Raw genomic sequence first — 22611 nt, forward strand, 5'->3', positions numbered from 1 at the left:
GGATTAGCAATTTTTGTTTAAATAACTTTGATTGTATTCGTCTGAAAGAAGAATGTCTTATACACCTAGGATGGCTTGAGGGTGAATAAATCATGGGATCATTTTTATTTTTGGGTGAACTATTCCTTTAAGTGTCCTTAACAGCTGTACTTACATCAAAAAATAAGTACAATGTACTTATTGTGATTATATTGTATAGGAAAACACTCCGATATTGAGGTGGGATATGGGTAAGGCTAGGGACAGGTTTGGTGGAGTGGGTAGGTTTAAGGGTGGGATACGGGTAAGGGAAGTGTCAACAGTTTAATTATAGATGTAATAACAGAAATTAACTACAGCTATAATTACATTCAGGTATTTTTTAAAGTTAGTTCAATGTAAAAACCTGTATATACACAATAAGTGCATTGTATCAAATTATTATTTTCAATTTTAGTACATAGTAGTTATGGACACTTAATAAAAAAGTGGGAGTAAAAAACTGTTAATTCCCTGTTCAATTAATATCAAATTAATAATTGAGCATATCAAGTTCATCTTAAAAACATTAAAAAATATATTTCCAGTTACTGTGCAAAATCTTGTTCCTCAGTAAAATAAAATAAGAACATTTATATATGAATAAAACTAAAACTACAGGCACTATATAAAAAGGGAAAACTGTGTGAGCGAGCGAGAGAAAAAGAGAGAGCCGAAAAGCCTGATAGAAAAAATAAAATGGTGTTCTTGATGACACACTTTCAGAAATTGCGTAAAGAACGAACCTTCCTTCCTCTCACTGCTTGACTATTCAAAATTCATCAATTTTAAAGTATGAAAATAATAGAGATAACCTGAGAGTGAATCTAAAATAGCTTTAGTTTGTATTCCTTTGAGATAAAAGACTTCCTCTCTCAATTGAGAGCAGGGCAGACCATATGTGCTCCAGTTCACCGATGGGTTTACGTACACAATTAAAGGTGGTCTGGCCCGGCCCTCACTGAGGGAGACCTATTCAACAAGCTGACTATGAGCAATGACAGACACTTTCCATTAAAGGCACTTCATTAATATTAACATAAGAATTAACACCTATTCAAGGTTTTCTCCTTTCGACGACAACATATATCGAAGCTTGCACACGTAATTGGATGTTGAGTGCTCGCACATGCATACTGTGTGTGTACTCAATTATTAACTGTGAATTTTTTTAAAGTAGAACAGGATTGGTTCTTGTATCAGGGATGGAGTAGCATTGCTGATAGAGAATATTAACCAATGAGATAAAGATCTAAAAATGAATGAGAGATAAAGAAGCAGTAAAGATTCAGGACATAGACATCAAAATATCACATCAATGGCTGCTTGTAAGTTACACTGGATGTAGATGTTAGAGATGTTACTGACCAGAAGGCAGAGTTTGGCCTGACGCAGGTGGACTGTTCACACAGCCCTGTCTGTTGCACACAGTCACAGTAAAACTGTACTCCTCATAGGCCTTCAGTCCTCCTGCAGTGTAGCTCCGCTCCTGTGCTGGTCCACTATACAACACCTAAAACATGAAAACACACATATTACACAGAGTACAGTAACTCACAATTTCACACTTTAAGTACTAATTCACCACTGGCCAAGTGGGCTTTCAATAAAACTTATTGTGTAAAAAACGTATAGAACTTTTTAGTTTTTTTTTTTGTTGCTAAAAGTTGCTGTCTTCAGCACCCATAATGCACTGGGCATGTTGCCATCCAATGCCACTCTTAGCCTGCTCATATTAAATAGGCTTGACCAGAGTTACCTTACTTGAGTAGGAAATACTCATTAGCAAACTTTTAGTCATAATGTTGTTGACTTCTATTGTTCCCAGTTCCAAGAATTCAAAAAGTAAACAAGTTTTATTAAAGCTATTTATTTGTTGTAATGTGTAATATAATCATCTCAGAAAAAATAAATTCTAATGTCAGGTGCAGTTGAAGTACCGTATTTTCCGGACTATAAGTCACACTTTTTTTCATAGTTTGGCTGGTCCTGCGACTTATAGTCAGGTGCGACTTATACATCAAATTTAATTCATACTGACTGACAAGAATAAACATATAGCCGCGAGAGGGCGCTCTATGCTGCTCCTGTAGCCTACCCCTGAAAGAAATTACTGAAAATGTAATACAACATGCAGCCGAGAACGATTCACACAGCGTTCGTCTTGCACGGCTGAGCCTCTCCCGGCAGAGAGTTCAAGCATCTGTGGACTCGTTCCTTCAGCTCTGGCCATCTTGCTTACAGTCCACGATTAGCTTTCTTTGTTTTCTTCATTACAGTTAAAGTAATGTCTGCTTTTCGCCAGTCCCTCATAAGTTTCTCACTCACTTCAAACTTTCTTTCTTCTGCTTGGTTATGCACAGTGTGCGCGCGCGGCTCCCGCTCTGCTTCTGCCCTAATGCAACTTATAGTCCAGTGCGACTTATATATGTTTTTTTCCTCTTAATGACTGATGCAATTTATAATCCGGAGTGACTTATAGTCCGGAAAATACGGTAGTTGATTCTTTGCTTACATGTGTAGGTTTAGGGACAGTGTCATTATGCCAACATTATCTTAATAACTTCAGCTGATACAATTTCCCCCCGGAGTGCATCTTTTTTTTTTTTTTTTTATGTTTGTAAAAAATATTTTAATAACACAGTTTTGAGGTCATAGAGTTCTAATGACGGTGTTTAACTATAACCGTCGGTCTAACGGTTATATACTAACCGTCATACCCCTATACATATGGAGAGAACACTGCAATGGAAAATCTGAAGAACCTCTGTGTTTTTAGTCAACTGGATGACTATGAACATGGTAAGGGGGAAAAATAACAAAAATAAATTTGGAAGAAGAGTACCTTCTGCCCTGCCCACTCAAGCATAATGAAATAGCGTACAGGTAAGAAGGCTGCCGCCATTTTAAAAAAAAACTTAAAAACTTAAAGAGTAGACAAAGTACAATACAATTTTCAGTGATAAACCTAATCTTAGGCTTAACAGATAACTGTTTTGTTATAACAACCCTCTGTCGATCCAACTGTCCATGGTCAAGATACAATATGCAGAAATCTGTCGTTTTCACGAAAGCCCTGGAGCTGTCAAAAGTCTACCAAATTAGAAGTGGTTGCCAGCAATTCTCCATAAAAACACAGTGTCTGATTCTGTGATATTTTATGCAATGAACATGAACTAAACACCCTAATGTATCGCAGAGGAAGAAAGTCCTTTTACTGTTTTATACTGTACATTATGTGGTAATTAAGAGTTCTTTCAACTGCTCATAAGAATGTACAGATGAAGACACACCGCATAGATCACACCCCCAGAGCTTTCAATACCTGCCTGACCTGACATATTTATTAAAAAAAGTGCATATCTGTAGGTTACTGGTGGAAAACATCAATGCTAACATACACTTATCAAACTAATTAAAATCTAAGATAATGAAATCCAATTAAAAAGAAGATTGTTCAAGAAAAGTAATCTCAAAAAAACATCCTTGAAACATTTGCCACGAAGACAGGGAAGGTGATTCTGATATGGAAAACAGTGCTTTAAATACAGACTAACATGCAGGAGATGATGCTACTTTAACCTTTAAAGGTTTGCTACCCGAACGAAGAAAAGAGAAACACACAGATTCACATGAGTAATAGAGGAGACCTTTTTGGACAGTTCAGCCCATGCCACATGCATACTGGGACACAAGCCACAAGCTATGGAAATATGAAACTGGACAGAAATGAAGGTTATTGGGGTAAAAAAAACCCCAGCTCTTTCCTTTAGCTTACTTTCTTTAACAATGCAGCAACACATATTAATGAAAGTGGAAGAGAAAAACTGGACCAATGGGAAGTGTGTGATGCATGAGGCAACGTACAGGACAATATAGTCACAGTCCAGTGCTTCAGAGATATACCAACAGATCAGAAATATTCTGGCAGTGGCCCTTTTCTATCAAGAAAAAAGTTTAATGTACTGCAATGGATACCTGAGATACTATAGGTGGAGCATATGGGTTGGACATTTGTTCTTGGTGAAGGTTGACTCTGTACTCAGTCACTTCGCCCCTGACATCTTTGTCCTGTGGCGTCTCCCAGCTCACTCTGAGTGAGGACGAGGACACAGGAGACACCTGAGGAGGGGGCATGTACTCTGGCACTGTGGAGAAGAAAAGATCATTCATCAAAACAATAAAGCATTTTCCTATTCAGTGTTTTTGTCTTGTTTTCCAGCAAATTACAGGCATAACATTATGACATATGACCCTGTCTATCCTCTCTAGAGCCCAGAAGATGTGCTTTGGTATCTGGCACCAAGGTGTTAGCAGCATATCCTTTAAGTCCTGTAAGTTGCGAGGTGGGGCCTCCATGGATCAAACTCGTTTGCACATTCCACAGATGTTCGATCGGATTGAGATCTGGGGAATTTGGAGGCCAGGGAATTTCATCAGATCAGGCCACCTTCTTCCATTGCTTTGTGGTCCAGTTCTGATGCTCACATGCCCACTATTGGCGCTTTTGGTGGTAGACAGGTGTCAGCATGAGCACCCTGACTGGTCTGCGGCTATGCAGCCCCATACGCAAAAAAAAAAAGGTGCATTGTGTATACTGACAACTTTCTATCAGAACCAGCATTAATTTCTTGAGCAATTTGAGCTACTGTAGCTTGTCTGTTTGATTGGACCACACAGGCCAGCCTTCATTCCCCACATGCATCAATGAGCCTTGAACATTTTGTCCCCGATGTTAATGTGTTAGAACCCCATGACCCTGTTGCCGGTTCACCACTGTTCTTCCTTGGACCATTTTTGATAGTGACGAAGAGATAATCAGTGTTATTCACGTCACCTGTCATAATGTTATGCCTGATTGGTGCGATTTACTTGTGATTGGTTATTAAGAATAGTTTAAGAGAATACTGGAATTAAGTTTCTTCATTTTTATTAAGCATACACCTAACAAGTAACAAACAATGAAGAGCAAGAATAAGAGAACTTTCTATGTGCTTCGAAAGGAAGGGGTGAGTGGTGGACAGTTGCAATTCACAACCTCACCACTAGATGACACTAAAATTAAAACACTAAACCTTTAACCTTGAGTCTGTGCTGTGCCGAATTTTGACTACCCGCCAAATTATTACTCCCCAGAACCTGATTGCCTGATTCTATCCCAGCCTCTAATCCTAACCACCACTCCTAGTCCGAAACCTACCTATATTAGGAGGGTAATAATCTGGAAGGGGTCAGAATTCAGCACAACACCAGGACTTGGATGAATGAGGACAGGATGAGGACATGTCAGAGAGATTCCCACAAGGTTATTGCTCCAACATAACAGCTAATTTTCATCAGTTACATTGTCTAAAGCCCTATTCGGACTGGATTAGTTTAACATGGGGACGTGGGGGTAAAGTAATTTTACCTCAGGACGTCTGTAATATTAATGGCCAATTCGCACGGGATAAGACATCTCAGTAAAACTAGCAGAAGTGGGAGGAGTAACTGGCTTTACGCACCTCCTTGACGTCATGTGCGTATGACGTTACCGTTATCACGTGAGCAAACACAACCTGAGCGCCAGTCTGAACTCCGTCAATATATGTGTGTTTATAAACAGTTAGATCTTCTTTTGATCTTCTTTTTGCTTTAAATGATATGCGGAAAATACTGGGCATTTTCCACAGATTTGCCCCACCACCTACAACGCAACCGAATGCTTCAAGCGCCTCCAAGGTCGCAAAATGTGCCTTTTTTTAACTTTTAAACAGGAAATGACGGAATTTTACCATACATTTTTACAGCAGGTCTATTCGAACGGGATTAGTATTACAGGGTTGCCAACTCTCACGCATCTGGCGTGATTCTCACGCTTTCAGGCTCTGTCTCACGCTCTCACTCCGCCCAACTCAATCTCACGCCAAATTGCCAAACCTGCTTTTGATATTAAACAAAGCTATAAGCTTTAATTTTTTTTTAATGTGTTTTAATGAAATTCAAACAATAAATAGCGTTTTGGCGCTAATGTGGCATAATGTTAAAGCCAGAGGCGTTGAAAAGCGGAGTTGCTCATGCTCTCATCTCCCTGCGGTGCGCGCTGGTCACGTGGCCCATGAGCGCTCAATACTTCTAGCGCTCTGCCAATGCATTAAAATGGCTTAAGCGAATACACAACAGTTTCACCATATAGATGTTTGCTGCAAGTTTTGGTAAACAGTACAGCATAGTGTTAGTGTTTATTGATTATTAAGTCAGCCATATTTACAGGATCGTTTTATTATGGAGAGTGATAGAGATTCAACATTGTTAACATTAATGTTATTCTTGTATTTAGCCCTCAGGTATTCCTTACTAATAGGTCACACTCATACGCATTAAATTATATTTACTGAATATTTTGAGGAGATCTTTTGGTACTAAATACTATTTGTGCAACAATTATTTTCAATAAATGACCACTTAAAATATTTTTCTTCTAATATTTGTATTTCTTCTAAAATTTATATTACAATTAGTGTAGTAATTAATATTAAAATAGAGAATTCCAATTCAAAGAGGCAAAGCATTCTAATAAATATTTAGATATGATGATCAAACACTAGATTTCTTTAAATGTGAAATTTCAAAACTTAAATAACTTGCATCCTAATCTTTTTAATGAATAATGATACTTATATAAGCACTCACAAGTGAATATTAAGGAATGGCACATATAATTTGACCCAAGAAATCTTTAAACTAGTGCCAAAACAAACATATTATTATGTACAGTATATATACTAGATATAAACTGATACTGAATCAAGATCAAAAGCTCCCCCCCCCCCCCCCCCCGGCCCCCAAAAAATCTCACTCCAACCTGAACTTAAAAGTTGGCAACCCTGGTATTACCTGAGGTAATTTTTCCGGACCTTTTTACAGAAGGTAAAAGTCTCTGTAATCTTTACTGACATTGTCCGTAATGATTACCGAGATGGCACATTCGGACGGGACTAAAATCACAGAGAACCTCTGGTAATAATTACTTTACCCCCACGTCCCCATGTTAAACTAATCCAGTCCGAATAGGGCTTAAGAGTCATTACACTGCTTATAGTTTTCTGCTTGTTCTAAACTAGATGCAGATAAAATAAGTATAGATTATATTTATTTGAATGCATTAATGAGAAAGTGATTGTGTGTGAATTAGTGAAGCTGGTTTTATTTACTTCAAAAATAGAAAGAAATGCACACTAGAGGTTTTTAGTTTTTAAGCTATTTTATTGATACAACCACAGGACAGCACTGACAATACAATTTCTGTGATCATGAATGTGTCCTGCGAGTGATGTGCGATCTACTGTATGTGTGCAAGTGTAGAACGGGGATAACTTACTTGTACAATGAACTATTTAAAAAGTATCAATATTCAATATTGAGTATCCAGATGGTATAAACAATTATGCATTTATTTTTCATTTTAACAAATGGAGAAATCGAAAGTTAAAGAGTAGGCTAGACTAATATGGCAGATTACAACCAACATATGGTATTTTTGGGTGTTTTGATCATAATTTATAACGGTCACAGTACATTTTAATCAGATAAAAAAGATATAGCAACAAACTTCAGAACAGCAAAGGTCTATGCTGAGTTTTGGTGCTAGTAGCATTAATGCTTTAGGAGTTAGAGTTGAATAATTTAGTCTCAGAAGGTAACGGAATAATAATACGCTTAATTGCTCTAAAAGCTAATGCATTTTTTTTACTGAAAAACATGACTAAATAATGTAAAAAAATAAAAAAAATAATAGAATACCATAATTTATCAATTCTAATTTCTTTATTAAATAACAGACAAAAAATTCTGCTCTGAACTATTTAAACCTGACTCACTTCAAACAGCTGTTGGGTTGTCCTCTTAACACAACCTTTGACAAGGAAATCCGCAAACTCTAGTGCGTCTCGTCAAACAAAAACATAGCCAGATATAAAAATATAAAGTACACCTCCCTCCAAGTGTCAAAATATAGAGAGGAAGTTGACAGAAACACTAAATGGAGCTTCAGCTGTCTTCTCTTTGAATAAAAGAGAAAGCCTGGATGGGTGTCTTCCTGTGAAGCACTTGTGGTGAAAATGTATCCCACATAAACAATCCCTCACATGTTTATGCTAATTCCTCGTTTCCATTTTTCAGGAACTGTCATTCTACGCTGTAACACTAGCCACCTATTCTTTCTCTGCTTAATAAGCATCTCCTCAAAATCAATTCTCCAGGGCTCCCATCTAAATAAAGACTGAAGATACAGGATTTTCTCTGCGGGATGGAGCCGTGTTTGTGGCCTATGAAATGCTATACTTGTTTATTTCAAACTGTTTTGAGTGTTGTTCAAGATAATTCGTTTCATAATCTCTTCGGATATAAAACAAAATGAAAAGAGCCGTATCTATCCACAGGGAGTTGTAAAACTGAATACAAAGTTTCATATAATTTATAGTTAGAGTGGTGTTTAAATGGCTTTCTTTGATAGTTGTGCAAATTGTGTTCAACTGACCTCCTTCTGCGGTACGTCCCACTGCCCACTCTGATAGGGTACTGCCGGCCATGTTAACTGTGAGGACTCTGAAGCGGTAGGTGGAAAATGCTTCTAGATTCGACACCACCGCACTGCTCTCAGGTGGAGTTAGGGCATTCTCATTGGCTGAACTCATCGATGGCTGTGGGTTCAGCCAGCCACTGCTGAGGAAAACCCTTTGCTCTGGACTGTAACTGGTGGCATTTCTCTGCGACTCATTCAGCAGCTGCATAAAGAGCTCATACCTGATAATTATACCTGAAGAGAGAAATATAGAGACATATATATGCCAATAACTTCTTCCACAATCCCTTATTAAGCCTCAGAAAGAGGCAGATGATATTGAGATGTAAGACTGGCCATTGACAATGCACAATTACAGCTGCTGCATGAAATTATGTAGAAAAGAGAGGCAGACAGAGAGAATCAGATAGACACAATTAAACGGAGAGGAAATTCATTGAGAGAATCCTCTAAGGGCACTTTATAATGGTCCATGTTAATGAGCTAATTTGGCAAAAAGCATGATAACTGGCATTAAAAGTCATTGATATACAGAGGGCTATTTTGCGACGCTTTCAATGGCGCGAGGCACAATACATAATTGTATGCAGCAATCAACTGTTTTAAATGTGAAATGTTTCTTTGCGGCGCACAGTCCCATCAGTTTATATTGCGAAATGAAGCATGGGCTGAGCCTTAATCAAGCCTCTTGGTTGTAGATTAAAGTTCGTAAGGAATTAATTTTCATCCCGGCTGAGATCAAATGGCATCTCTATAATAGTATTTCTCATTATTGTAATGATGTAGCTGGAGACAGCTAAAAAGGAATCTACGACAAAGCAGAAGAGCGTTTAAGCTCTGCCATGTGCATTTAGGAATCACTGCTAAATAAATGATGTCTAACAATATCATACTCCCTCTAAATAAATAAAAAAGAAGAGATACATTTGGAAAATCTATTTGAATGTTTAAATGAACAAAAAAGACTTTTAACATCTTTCATATTAGGTCTGATGGAAAAAAAGATACAAAATTAAACAATACCCCAAAAATAAGCGGAAAATCAGGGTGTAGCGATCATTACATATGGATCATAACAATGGAAACGCATTACCCATGACATTTTGAAACGGTGTGTATATTCTCTAACAGAAGGCCTCATCTAATTTCAAAGGGAGCTGCAGGATGACTTAAAATGATTTAATTAAAATGTAAAGTTTTTTTAAACTTTTGTTTTATTAAAGTACAAATAGTTTTGGAAATTCTGAAATGTAAAAAATAATTGTGGTTAATTAATTTATGGCATATATGAGGGGCTAATCATATACTGTGTTGGATAACCACTGGCATATACCCATGCTTTAATGTGTGCCCCCTATTTTTCAAAGTGCCCCAGTTTAAAAACAGAGAAAAATGCTCTAATGGTGTCAATACCGTTGGGTAACACTGGAGGTTCCCAGTCCACTTTGAGTTGAGAGGACCCTAGGGTTGTGATTCTGGGTGCAGGCTGCTGCTGGGGAGGTATCTGAGCCGTAAGTACGATCAGACTCTCGCTGCGAGCACAGCCTCCGTTAGTGCAAGCCTGCAGACTGAAGTTGTATCGAGTGAATGGTTGCAGCTCCTCAGCGGTAGCCTCTGTTTGTAGTCCTGTGTAGTGGATCATCTCTTCTCTGGTCAGATCCTGTATCGAGATCAGGGTATAGCTGTCCATCGGACCAGTGGTGTTCAAGGGCCCTGTCCAGTTAAAGGACACACTGGTGGGCTTGGCTCGACCTACAAGGGTTAATTGGAGCTCCTCTTGCTCGGGTGCAGCAGACAGGGTGCGTAATCTGACCGTGGCACTGCTGGTGTTACCACGGATATTACTGGTGATAAGCTGGTAAGAGTATGCTGTATAAGGAGACAAATCAGCATCTGTGTAATGCATATTTCCTGTATAAGAAAGAGAATAAGGAAGCTGTCAAGTGAGATTGTGGTATTGGTGAAGAATGTTAATGGGACAATGACATCACTACCATTCAAAAGTTATGGGGTCAGTCTCTTGGTCTTCAAGGCATAGTAATAGTTTTTTTCAAAGCCAAGTAAAAATGTTAATTTTGTGAAATTGTATTACAATTTAAAATAACTTTTCTATTCTAGTACATTTTACAATGCATTTTATTCTCATTCTAATATGTTGATTTGATGCTCAGGATAATTTTATTATTATTATCAATGATGAAAGCCATTTCATATTTTTGTGGAAACCATGACACATTATATCAAGATATCAAGTTAAAAACAGCATTTATTGGTAATATAATTTTTCTGTAAAGTTTTAATTGACTTTACTAACATTTTTGATCAATTTAATGCATCCTTGCTACATAAAGTATTAATTTCTTTCAAAAATAAAATCTTGCTGACCCCAATCTTATGTACTCTTTGTATTCATGTTGATTTCATGAAGTTTTAAAAAAGTTCATACTTTCATATTGTCAAGCTTCTACTTATTGAAGTGTCACCATTAAGTAAAAACATAATTCCCAAGACTTTGAATGTGAGTGTACACACAATACATACAGATAACATAAACTAAAAAAAAACTGATTAGGACATAGAGTTAAAGTATCATGTAATTCCAGAACACAATATTAAATTATATATACAGGCAAAGACATTATTGCAGCACCATGAAACACTGCCATTCAGAAAATCTGTATTAGTCTTACTAACCGAACGGGTGCTGACTATAGCTGGTCTGGATGATCTCTGAATCTCGGAGCAGTGTGTACATCAATGCATTGCTGTTGGGGGAGTCAGGGGCTCTCCAGCTCAGCTCTATGGCCGTGGAGTTCAGAACCCGGCCGAGGGGAGGAGGTTGCTGTCTGGGATCTGAACAGGAGGGGTTTAAGATGATACATATTGATGATAAATCCGTGAAAAAGAACTAAAGAGGTGGAACACAAGGTTAAAGCAACACAGCTGCTAGCTAACAGGAAAAATGGACTATGAATATACAAGAGCAATGACCATTTGTTACATGTAAAAAAATGCTAACTTAATAAAAACACCATGCTGGAGAGACACATTAGAGCTTTAAGAGTCTCTGTGAGGTTAAGTGCTGTATGCTCTAAACACATACACACCCATAAACAGGTCACCTTTCAGTATACATACTGAACATGTATAGACCAGATATGCACTGGACCCAGGTCTAAGATCATGAGCGAGAGATATATAGAAATGATCATAAATGTAGACAAAGCTATTGAGATGTTCAGTTAAAATATCAGGATGCAACATGATTCAATTTGATTGTCAGCTCAAGTAAGTATTTTGAATAAAGTATGTAATAAGTCTGGCATAAATATCACAGCATTTGAGTAACGGCAGTGAGTTTTGACCTTATATGCTTCTCTTGCCTTAAACCTAGAAACCAATTTGACTATATTGGAGAAATCTGCATTTAAATTACAGTCACTACAATAAAGAAACTCTTTGATATGAACTATAGGAGGCATTTTCCAAAGAATTTTACAATTTAAGCATCAAGGCAATCAAATAAAGGTTCCTTCAAGTCCTGTGGTTTGATGAGTTATTTTGTTTTAATGCTGAAGCATTTCCTATTGAAAACCAAAGTTGGAGAAGGATTTGCAGCTCTTTTAAGAAATTTTTTTTTTATTATTTCTGGCATAATTTCCAAAAAGTAAGACTGATCGTCCCTTGACTAATCGCTAGTTGGTCATACTAGTACTTAGCATCATAACATAATGGTTATGTTCATGCAACTGGCCTCAGAGCTCAACGTGAACAAAGCACGCACACAAGCAACAAAAAAAAAATTCTAATCATGCTGATTAGAAATAAGCTTAATTTACAAAAAAATATTAAATATGATTAATAGTTATAAATAGTTATAATAAATAAATAAATAAATAAATAAATACTTCTAAAATAACACTGCTTTTGAACTATTGATAATGTATATATTGATTCAGACCTTTACTGCAGCCCAGGTAGTTGTTTGGATCCATGTGACTGGCTCCCTCCACACAGGAGTCACATTTATCTCCGGTCACATAAGGCTTGCACAAGCATTGCCCCGTCTGGGGGTGGCATGTGCCATTGAATCCCCCCACATGATCACATCCACACGGCTCACACCTAGACACACGGAGATCACAAGAGACACAAAAACCATTTTCATAAGATAAAAAAACAGTATCACTTCTTGTGACATTGTGCATGTCTGTAGAGGACATGAAATCAGGTAATTAACCAAAAGTAACAAGTCCAGTTTTATTTACAAAAAACTGTGAGCCTCTCTGACTGGCTAAGATACGAAGAGCTGCAAAAAGTGAATGTGTGCGTGTTACTGCGTGTGTGACTGTGAGGGAAAGGGGGACACTTTGACTAAATGGAGGCATTCACAGATGCACCTGTCAGTGACACTTCTAGGAGGGCTGTATGGGATAGAGGAGGAAAGGCCCTGAGGGGCCAACAGCGGGTGATGTGGGGGCCAAGCGCCTGACACCCTCGAAAGCAGCTGATAAAAGCCACAGACTCTTAATGAGCTGAAAATTTGTTCTGTCAACTAGAGGGGCGTTTTGGGCTAAGCCACCCGTTTCCCAATGTGGTTCGACCTTGACTCCTCGGAAGGAGACAGTGAACTTTTCTTTTTCTTCCCCCGTCATGCAAAAATGAAGCCAGTTGAGGTATCAAATTATGTGATCAGTACCAATATTGCCATGTTCCACATGCTTACATTCTCCATATTTGAAATATATCAGTAGCTTGCAGCTATCAAATAAATGACTCCAGATTGCGCCTCAACATTTGTCTAGAACAGGTGTTGCAAATAGAGCTGGAAAGTTTGCAGACAAGAAACTGAGCAAGTTTGACTGGCAACAAAAAAACTAAACAATGAAAAGATATGAATATGACCTACACTTCTGTAAAATAAAACTTTTCCCCCCCAAGGTTAAATGATTAGCCATGCACCATTCTCCATGTAGCCTATGTTTGTCATTTACTGTGATGGCTAATCTTCCCTAACCATATTGTGGGTTTTTTAACTACCTCTATTAGGTGGTCCGCAGCAGACGATCCAATATAAGAAAACAAAATAAGATGCATGGTCTTATTGATTCTGGGGCGGACAAATGAGTTTATAATATTTAGATAAAGAAATCTTTATTGTGTAGGATCTCCTGATGCAGTTCAAGCTTCCCCTCTAATCAGTTTAAATAGTTCATTTTTCATCCTTACCGGGCGAACGAGTGCAGCTGGATGGATTGCGTATGCAGTGATCTGTCACGACTCGTATGGATTAACAATTTGTGATGTCCGGTAGTCCTGTTGTTGATGCATTGAAAACACACGCTCATGCTATTTGCATCTCACCAGCCAACAATTAATGTTCTCCCTACCTACTGAGCATCCCAACATCATATTTTAGATTTTTTTTGTGGGGGGATGGGGCACTTAAAAGGTAAACGATGGTTAATATGGGAAGCGCTGACGATGTCCCCCACTGTTCCTTTTCTTCACCCAGCATGGCTGGAGTAGTTAACTATCTCCTACAAGCCTTCAGGAAGGTCATTCAATGAGACTTCAAACAAACCACCAAGACTTAAATATAAAAATCATCAAAAGAAAATCTGCCGTATGTAGGAAACAGAAAAAACAAACAAACAAACATAAAAAAACAACATGAAAAATAATTTTCCAATCCACTGACTCCTGAGAATGCCAAGTTTTCCATCCCCAACTTAGGCCATATGTTCAAGCTGGGGAGCTGCTTTGGAGTATATCATTAAGACAGCTAACATATGATGTATTTACAACCTAATTGATGTATCCAACAAATCAACTATGCAGAGAGCATTAAAATGCAGCCTCGTTTAGAGGCGGGAGACTTTAATGGCTAATTTGACCTTTGCTGGCTCTGCCTGAACCCGTGGGCCAGTAAGCAGCTAACTGGCTCAAATCGCTATGAAAAGTGATGTGCATGATTTTCTAAATGGGCTTTATTCACTAGCGTTCAGTCTCGGTGACGGGAGGGAGGTCTGGAGTAATTTTGATGGTGATTTACACTGTTCTATTTAACTTGAAGATATATCTTGCTGCATGGCAATAAATGAAAACGTCTTTCTTGAACAGGACCGAAATAAGGGTGTTAGACTATAGCACTGACCTGCCGATGCTTGGATTGAAGCCAAAGAAGAGATCCTGGCATTGGTCGCATCTGAGACCGGTCAGTGATGGGTGAGCACACACACACTGCCCTGAGTGGGCAGCACACACCTGCCCCACCGCTCCAACCGAGTGACATTCACACACTTCACACTCGCTCATACCCGCCTCGGACAGAAAGAAACCTGCAATGACAGGATGCGAAGAAACACAAACAGACTTGTTATGCATTTTATTGTGTGACTCTCTCATTTACTTCCACTTTTGTAATCACTATGAAAATATGTCAACATTTCCTTGAGAAAAAGAGGTACACTTACTAAAATAGAATATACTTAAGTGAAAATTAATTTTTTCAAAAACGTAATTGTAGTTTAAAAATAAATTAATGTATTTTATAATTTAAATTGATTTAAAATGCAGATAGTTGAACTTAAGAGTTTTTTGACATCTTTATATGTAATTTCAGTGACAACTCTCTAAAATGAGTAGATGAGAGTAGATGTTCACTATGGGCGACTAAATAATATCCATCATTAGATAGAATAGAATAAATTCTTAGATTTTACTCGCCAGTATGTGTGTTATAGGTTAAGAATAAGTTTAGCATAGATATATTTTCCCTCGCTGAACACTCTGACTGAGCGCGTGAGAGTTTCTCATCTCAGCTCATCTGACGACGTACCATATGAAGACACACAACTCGCAGTCACTTTGCTCATCGCGTTTCTCACAAAAAAACAAACAAACACGTGCAAGAGAGAGTGTGAGTGTCTTACATACCACACCGAATATAACGTGCTACATGTTAATATTCTTTGTTGTATTTTCCTGTCAAAATACCAGAGTTCATTTAAAATTATTCAGCTTTTAAGAACAAGCAGAAGATATGCTGTTTTTTTTTTTTTTTCAGTACTGGGTGGAACTAATGTTCAAACGGCAATCTCATTGGCTGGTGCTCATCTTTTCCTGTGCCTGTTTTGATTTCAGCAAATCAGTTCGAGCGAATGCTGTCAATGTGATTAATATTCATGAACCCAGGAGCCAACATTTTTAGTTCTAATTACTAAAGTTCTATTTTTAAATAGTGCTTGATTATCATAATATCATAACATAGTCTAATGCTTGATTGACTGACGGAAAGAGTGTGCATTCAGATATTTAAAAAGCTGTACCATTTTAAGGTATAATATAATATAATATAATATAATATAATATAATATAATATAATATAATATTATATTATATTATATTATATTATATTATATTATATTATATTATATTATATTATATTATATTATATTATATTATATTATATTATATTATTAAGTATATCAGTCTGGCGACTAGACAAAAAAGATGTACTAGCCAATGACGATTCTATTGCCAAGATGTGCGTAGAGGGTTGAGTCAACAAGTCTGTGAGGTCCAGTGTTGTTTTGAACACCAGTGACTTTCATTGTTATTTCTATGTTCCACTGAAGAAAGAAAGTTATACAGTTTTGTAATGACTGAACAGAGTAAATAACTATAAAATCTTAATTTTTAGGTGTACTATCCCTTTAAGGGGATAAGCAGAGTATATCATTCTGGGTTTCACTAAAGAAGAAAATCAAGTAGGTATTCATTTTTGGGTGAAATATTCTTTTAAGAGTATGCTGGTCCACTTTTCCATCTATATCTTCTTAAGAATAAAGTACGAGTTGAATCTCAAGGGCTCCGTCAGGCTCCTGCGCGCATCAATCAGACAGGGGGCGCTGAGTTTGAGATGTTTCAATCACAGGCTGCTTCCCCTCCGGTGAAATACGACAGAGGGGCTTCATGAGGGGGAGCCTGGGGAGGGCGTGCAGAAACACAGTCATCAGTCCCCCCACCCTCCACCAAATGGATCTCCCCCCGCTCCCTGTGCTTTCAATTTACTCCTGCCAGCCCCACTCTCCGTACACATGCTTTATGTGCCGGCATGGGCGGCCGAGGCTTTGGTGAGCAGCAGGTACGCCCGCATTATTTCATCATGTGTGAGGAGGCACGAGCTAGGGGAGGGTTGGCCGTACATCCTTGTCTGGTTACCGCACTAGCTTAGCGCCCTCATATCATATGCATGGGCTGCACCAATGGATGTTGGTGAGCATAGTTTCCCTGCTGTAAAAAATAGCATAGCTAAGCTGGCTAAAGCTTACATCTAAAATGACCAGACAAAGCTATATTGCTACATATTGGCATTTTCATGTTGGTTTGACTTGTTATCCACCAATGGCTGCTCTTGTGATAAAGAAGCGTGATTAACTCTATTATTACTGTTTTTGATGTATTATTACTAAATGTGCACTTTTAGTATACTTCAAATTTCATGTACACTTCCATAAATTGAACAATTAAACACTTTACTTTAAAAATACATTTTAAATTATGTTTTTTTTAATTGTTGTGCTGACTTGCACACGAAAGCAAATGTAAAATACTTTATAAATGTAGTGTTTATAATTTCAATATTACATTAAGTTCATACATTTTACATTGTACTTTATAAACTGCAATTACAGTCCATATTGAGATTCCTGTACTTAAGCCCTATTTAAGTGGGTCAAAAAAGAACTCTCAAGTTGCATTTAATATAAATTGAAACTGTAATACATTTTTAATTAATTATAAATAACATGCAATTTCAATAAATGTCTGAAAACATTACATTCAGTTTGCAAATGTATTATTTCTGTAATAAGAAGTATTTTTTAAAGATATGCTAAAGTTTACTTCTTTTTCATTAGAGTACAATAGTTAAACACTAGTCACCTCCAGTAATGATCAATTTATTTGTCTTGTGCCAGTAAAATATATTAATCTTGTAAAACCTTGGAATAAAAATATAAAAACTACAAACAAACTATTTCTGCTGAAATATTACTATTACTAATATTACTTATAGAAACAGGAAGTGTATGTGGAACTATAAAGTATATAGGTAGTGCTGCAGGAATAAGTCCTAAAACACTAAAATAAGCTCAGCTTTTTAAACTTTAAGTTTCATTATCTTGAAGTTAAAGCAGCACTAGGTAAATTTTTAACCTTCATAATATATTTTCAAGACTCTTGTGATGATACATCGACTTACAATAGGTTGAATGACACGTCTGCCATAGCCTGACGGGGTCTGTATCGTTTTTAATCATACTTTTAAACATTGGGTTCGTGTAATGTGTGTTTGGCTTGGGTTTTTGGTTTAATGCCTAAATTAAAGGGTTAGTTCACCTAAAAATGAAAATGATTTCATTAATTACTCACCCTCATGTCGTTGGACACCTGTAACACCTTCGTTCATCTTCAGAACACAAATGAAGATATTTTTGTTGAAAGCTGATGGCTGAGAAAGGCTTCAAAAAGGCCTCCATTGGGATTCAGTACATTTCCACTGACCCAATGGAGGTCTTTTTGAAGCCTTTCTCAGCATCAGCTTTCAACAAAAATATCTTCATTTGTGTTCTGAAGATGAACGAAAGTGTTAAAGGTGTCCAACAACGAGTAATTAATGAAATAATTTTCATTTTTGGGTGAACGAACCCTTTAAGGTAAGAGGTTAACACAAAACAGCACAAAATACATCAATACCCACTGTCACTACAGCTGTTGTCGAGGACATTAAACATAATTTACCTACTTGTCCAATTTTATAGCCTTGTTGTGTTTATACTCACACTCTTGCCAACTATTCTAACTCAACATTTTCAACTTGAAGATAAATAAAGAATAAAAGAGTTGTTGGAAGCTTAGTGGTAGTGACACTGAAGTCATGCCATGGTGTAATTTATTCACTAATTTAGCTTTTTACCTCTGCAGATTATAGGGTTTAAATCCACAAATGTTGTGCTTATTTAATGACTATCTTGATGAAGAAAATGTTTAAGTATCATAAAAAATAGTTGGTAACAGAGCTTATTTTCTGCAATAATTCAAAAGCCAATGGATGGAAAAAAAATCTATAGTTGCAGGAACCAGGGTAATGCAACTTCTGGGTTGGCATACAAAAATATACTAAACTATACTTTTTTATCATCAGTGTTTAAAGTTGAGGTAAGCGATTTTTGGAAAATGCTTTTTGAAAGTTGATTGGACTGACAGAACCAGACACAACAAACATGTAGACGATCAGCATTAGGGGGCGTATGATGATGGTGGATGAGAGAGAATGAGGAAGCTAAGGGGGAGATTTGAAGAAAGACTGTTGAAAGAGAGATGCCTGAGAGACATTACAAAAGAGAAAAGCTCATAAGAATGTCACTAGAAAATGAAGGGTTATGATAAGAAGAGAGCTTTAGTGCCCGCGTTAATATTACAAAAGCTTTCCAGCACTGGAGAGAGCTAAGCGGGAAGGCCTGAAAACAGAAGCAGAAGTTGCGTTGTTTCTGCTCCATACACCAAGTAACCAATACCAATAACACTGGTTTTTGTGTCATTGTTTGTCTGGAGCTCCTGTGCTGCTGGCAACTAACAACGTACTCTTGCTTGTATTTATTCTTGTGTGCTTCCATGTTGTTCATTCATCACTTTATTTTTCGTGAATCACTATTTTGTTGTGCTTCTGTTACGATATAGACATCCACTCTTACATTGCGTGTGTAACGGAGGACAGCTAGTGAGAGCTGTGCAGGCGATTGGGTTCGAGACAGGAGAGTGAGCTTTGTAAGCGGAGCAATGAAGAAAAGGGTTTGTTTGTTTGTTTGTTTGGGTTGATTTCAAATACCAACAATGTTCAGCAACGACTTACGAAATATCGCTTACCCCACCTTTAATGTTTTGCTTATGTTTTACTTTTTTTATTAGATAATACAGCAATAAGATATCAACTATCCAAATTACAAATAGGGACACATCTACAGTACTCTAAAGGTACTTCCTTGGAAGACTGTGTTTGGCGTATAAAAGTGCAAGTTGGTTTTACAGTAAACAGTGAAACAGTGAGGGTTAATCTTCATTATGAAAACAAAGGGACCAGCTGTTACAGTTGGTCCTGCCACACAGACACTTGGACCCCTGGCAGTGCGCTTCTAGCACTTACTATGCTGCGAAGAATAAGGGAAGTGCAAACATTTTCACCCCCTGAAGTGCACTTGAGTCATGAGGCCAGCGCTGGCCCAACAGCCACTGAGGGGGTTGATTGAAGGTACATGAGGAATGGCCTGTAGCTATGCTAGTTAAACGCCATCGGCTAAAGTGACTGCCAAACACATTCAATTCCCAGGCACAATCTAGGCAAAAAGGAAAAATAAAACAATGCAACAGCTTGCGGAGCCAAGAACAAAATGCGAGGGAGTCATTAGTTAAGGAAAGGAAGAGAGTGCTTTGTAATTCAAAAGATGTTTACTCAGGCACTTCAAATGCGATGCGCAATGGCTAGAAATCACGGTAAACAACAAAAGCAAAGGCTTCACTGTCCTCGCCGACACAGTATAATGAGCTTACAAAACCTGATACACCTTGTAAATACACACATAAGATATTCAAATCAGTCTGAAAGCACCAACCTGGTTTGCAGGTTCCACAGTTTCGACCATAGCGTGTGGGCAGGCACGTGCATTGACCACTAGCAGGGTCGCACACCGTTGCAGGCACGGTGCCCATGTGGTCACACTGACATGGTTGACATCCATGTGTGGCATTGGCAGAACTCAGGTTGTAGGTGTGAATGGAGCATCGATTACACCGCAGCCCCTCTATGTTGTGTTTACACATGCATTGGCCCGTGGTCTTGTCGCACACATCCGAACCATTTACCGTGCCCCTGAGCTCGCACTGGCAAGGCAGACAGCCTAAAGAATTGCCACGGTCCAGACTGTGGTATCCTTCCCGGCACGCGTCACACCGCCTGCCCTCTGTGTGAGGTTTGCACTTACACTGTCCGGATACTGCATCGCAGGAGGTACCGAGAACTGATCCGTTCAGACTGCAGTCGCAGGCAAGGCAGACTCCACTGCCATCCAGACCGTAGAAGTAAGGAATGCAGGTGTCACAGAGAAGGCCTCGCACACCATCTTTGCATTCGCACTGGCCGGTGAAGGGATTACAGAACTGGTGGAGAGAACCCCGTGGGTCGCAGCCACAGGGAACACAGCCATCGGGATCTGTCCGATTGAGGAATTTGAAGCCGTAGTTACATCGGTCACATGTTAGACCTAAGTGGAAAAAAGAGGAGACCATAATCAGTGCTATTCCCAACCAGGACCCCAGGGCTACTTAAGTTTCATGTTTTGCCTTGTTAAATTTACCAAAGGCAAAACTTTTGTTTTGTAAAATTTAAAGAACTAAAATTGTGAGTAAAATTTTAAGAAGAGCTATCAAATAACAGATCAACAGACTGTCTGAAGGCCTTTTTAAGGGGAAAAAACGTAACAATTTATAATAATAATAAAATGGTTTTGCATTTCCTCAGTTTATATATATATATATATATATATATATATATATATATATATATATATATATATATATATATATATATATATATATATATATATATATATATATATATATATATATATATATATAAACCGAGGAAATGCAAAACCATTTATATATATATGTTATTTTTTATCATTATTATTATTATTACAAGAATTTAATTTAATTTCATCCTTCATTGCATGCAATTGTAATATTTAAGGTTAGTTTTTTGCTTAAAATCTTTTTAGATTAATTGCAAATTCTAAATAAAGACATTTACACAAAACATCATAATAAAATATTTTTTTATTTTACAGTTTATCTCACATTTGCCTTTTTATTTATGTATTTTTAATCTGAAAACAGGCATCCATTACTTTCACTACAATATGTTACTTAATAAAAGAAAACAAAAATGTCACAAAAGTCAATTCATATGGATAACACTAACAACAGAAAATATGTGCATATGTGCTTTCTTTTGCAGACTGCAGCATTTCATTTATCTTTCATTCAGCAAATGTTATTAAAATTTGCCTTCCCAACCACAAACCACCAACCTTGACATCTGAAATGATTTAGTTTTGGCCTTTACATCATAACCCACATCTCATAACACAATGTAGTATATAGTAAACAAATAAATAAATCAGTGAAATATTACACAAGGAAGAAAAAACGAAATTGGTAATGTCATCATTAAGTGAGCCCCTTTCCCAATGATGAATTACTCACCTCGGGCATAACACTTAATTTCTCTAAAAGGAAAATAAATAAATTAAAAGACCCAAGAAGGGGAAGGGGAAAAAGTAAAAATAACTACGAGGCTAAAAAAGAATTACAGCTCATTTGGAGACCCTAAAAAGTGGTCTACATGGAATCAAATCATATCAAGTTTTTTAAAACGTGTGCGGTGCTTATTTGAATACGCCATACATATTCCTGACAGGTAATCTATTCCTAATGTTGCTGAGCAGCGCCTACAGGGCAAACCGTTTACAGCCATAAGTACTGAGAACTCCACACTTCTCCACTGCTGTGTATTTCGCTACAGAGCTCCACTTTAATGAATTTAGATATTAATATATTGCTCCCTACCCACAGTTAAACCTCATTACAACATTATGTTAAATGCACAATGTGACACAGATGAATACCCCAATAATATCACGCCAAAGTTGCCGCAATTTGTCATTGTGTTCATGGCTTGTAGATGCTGGAAAAATGCTATGGTAACTGTGTGGCGTCCAACTGTGAATTTAAAAAGAAATTAATGACTAACTTTTAGAACAAAGTGCAGGCAAAAATATGTAAGTGTAAACCTTAAGCTTAAGATATTATTTTTGGTTAAACTGAAGTGTATTTGGCCAGTGTGATATGTGCATTTGACTGCCCGTTGGTGCACCCATGGAGTGGGACGTGCACACATTTTATCAGTA

At 37.5% G+C, this 22611-nt stretch overlaps 1 protein-coding gene across 1 annotated transcript in view; it reads right to left on the reverse strand.

Moving 5' to 3' along the window:
• ush2a (Usher syndrome 2A (autosomal recessive, mild)) overlaps positions 1-22611 on the reverse strand; it is a 274001-nt gene that overhangs the window by 201723 nt on the left and 49667 nt on the right. The window contains exons 13-20 of the mRNA XM_067455206.1: positions 20257-20904; positions 14739-14922; positions 12543-12706; positions 11276-11434; positions 9995-10492; positions 8537-8815; positions 3997-4166; positions 1387-1531 (exon numbers count right to left, since the gene is read on the reverse strand). Coding sequence (XP_067311307.1) covers positions 1387-1531; positions 3997-4166; positions 8537-8815; positions 9995-10492; positions 11276-11434; positions 12543-12706; positions 14739-14922; positions 20257-20904 — 2247 coding nt within the window. The remainder of the gene's footprint in view (positions 1-1386; positions 1532-3996; positions 4167-8536; positions 8816-9994; positions 10493-11275; positions 11435-12542; positions 12707-14738; positions 14923-20256; positions 20905-22611) is intronic.

The sequence above is a fragment of the Pseudorasbora parva genome, chromosome 10, assembly GCF_024679245.1.
Source record: "Pseudorasbora parva isolate DD20220531a chromosome 10, ASM2467924v1, whole genome shotgun sequence".
Lineage (NCBI taxonomy): Eukaryota > Metazoa > Chordata > Actinopteri > Cypriniformes > Gobionidae > Pseudorasbora > Pseudorasbora parva.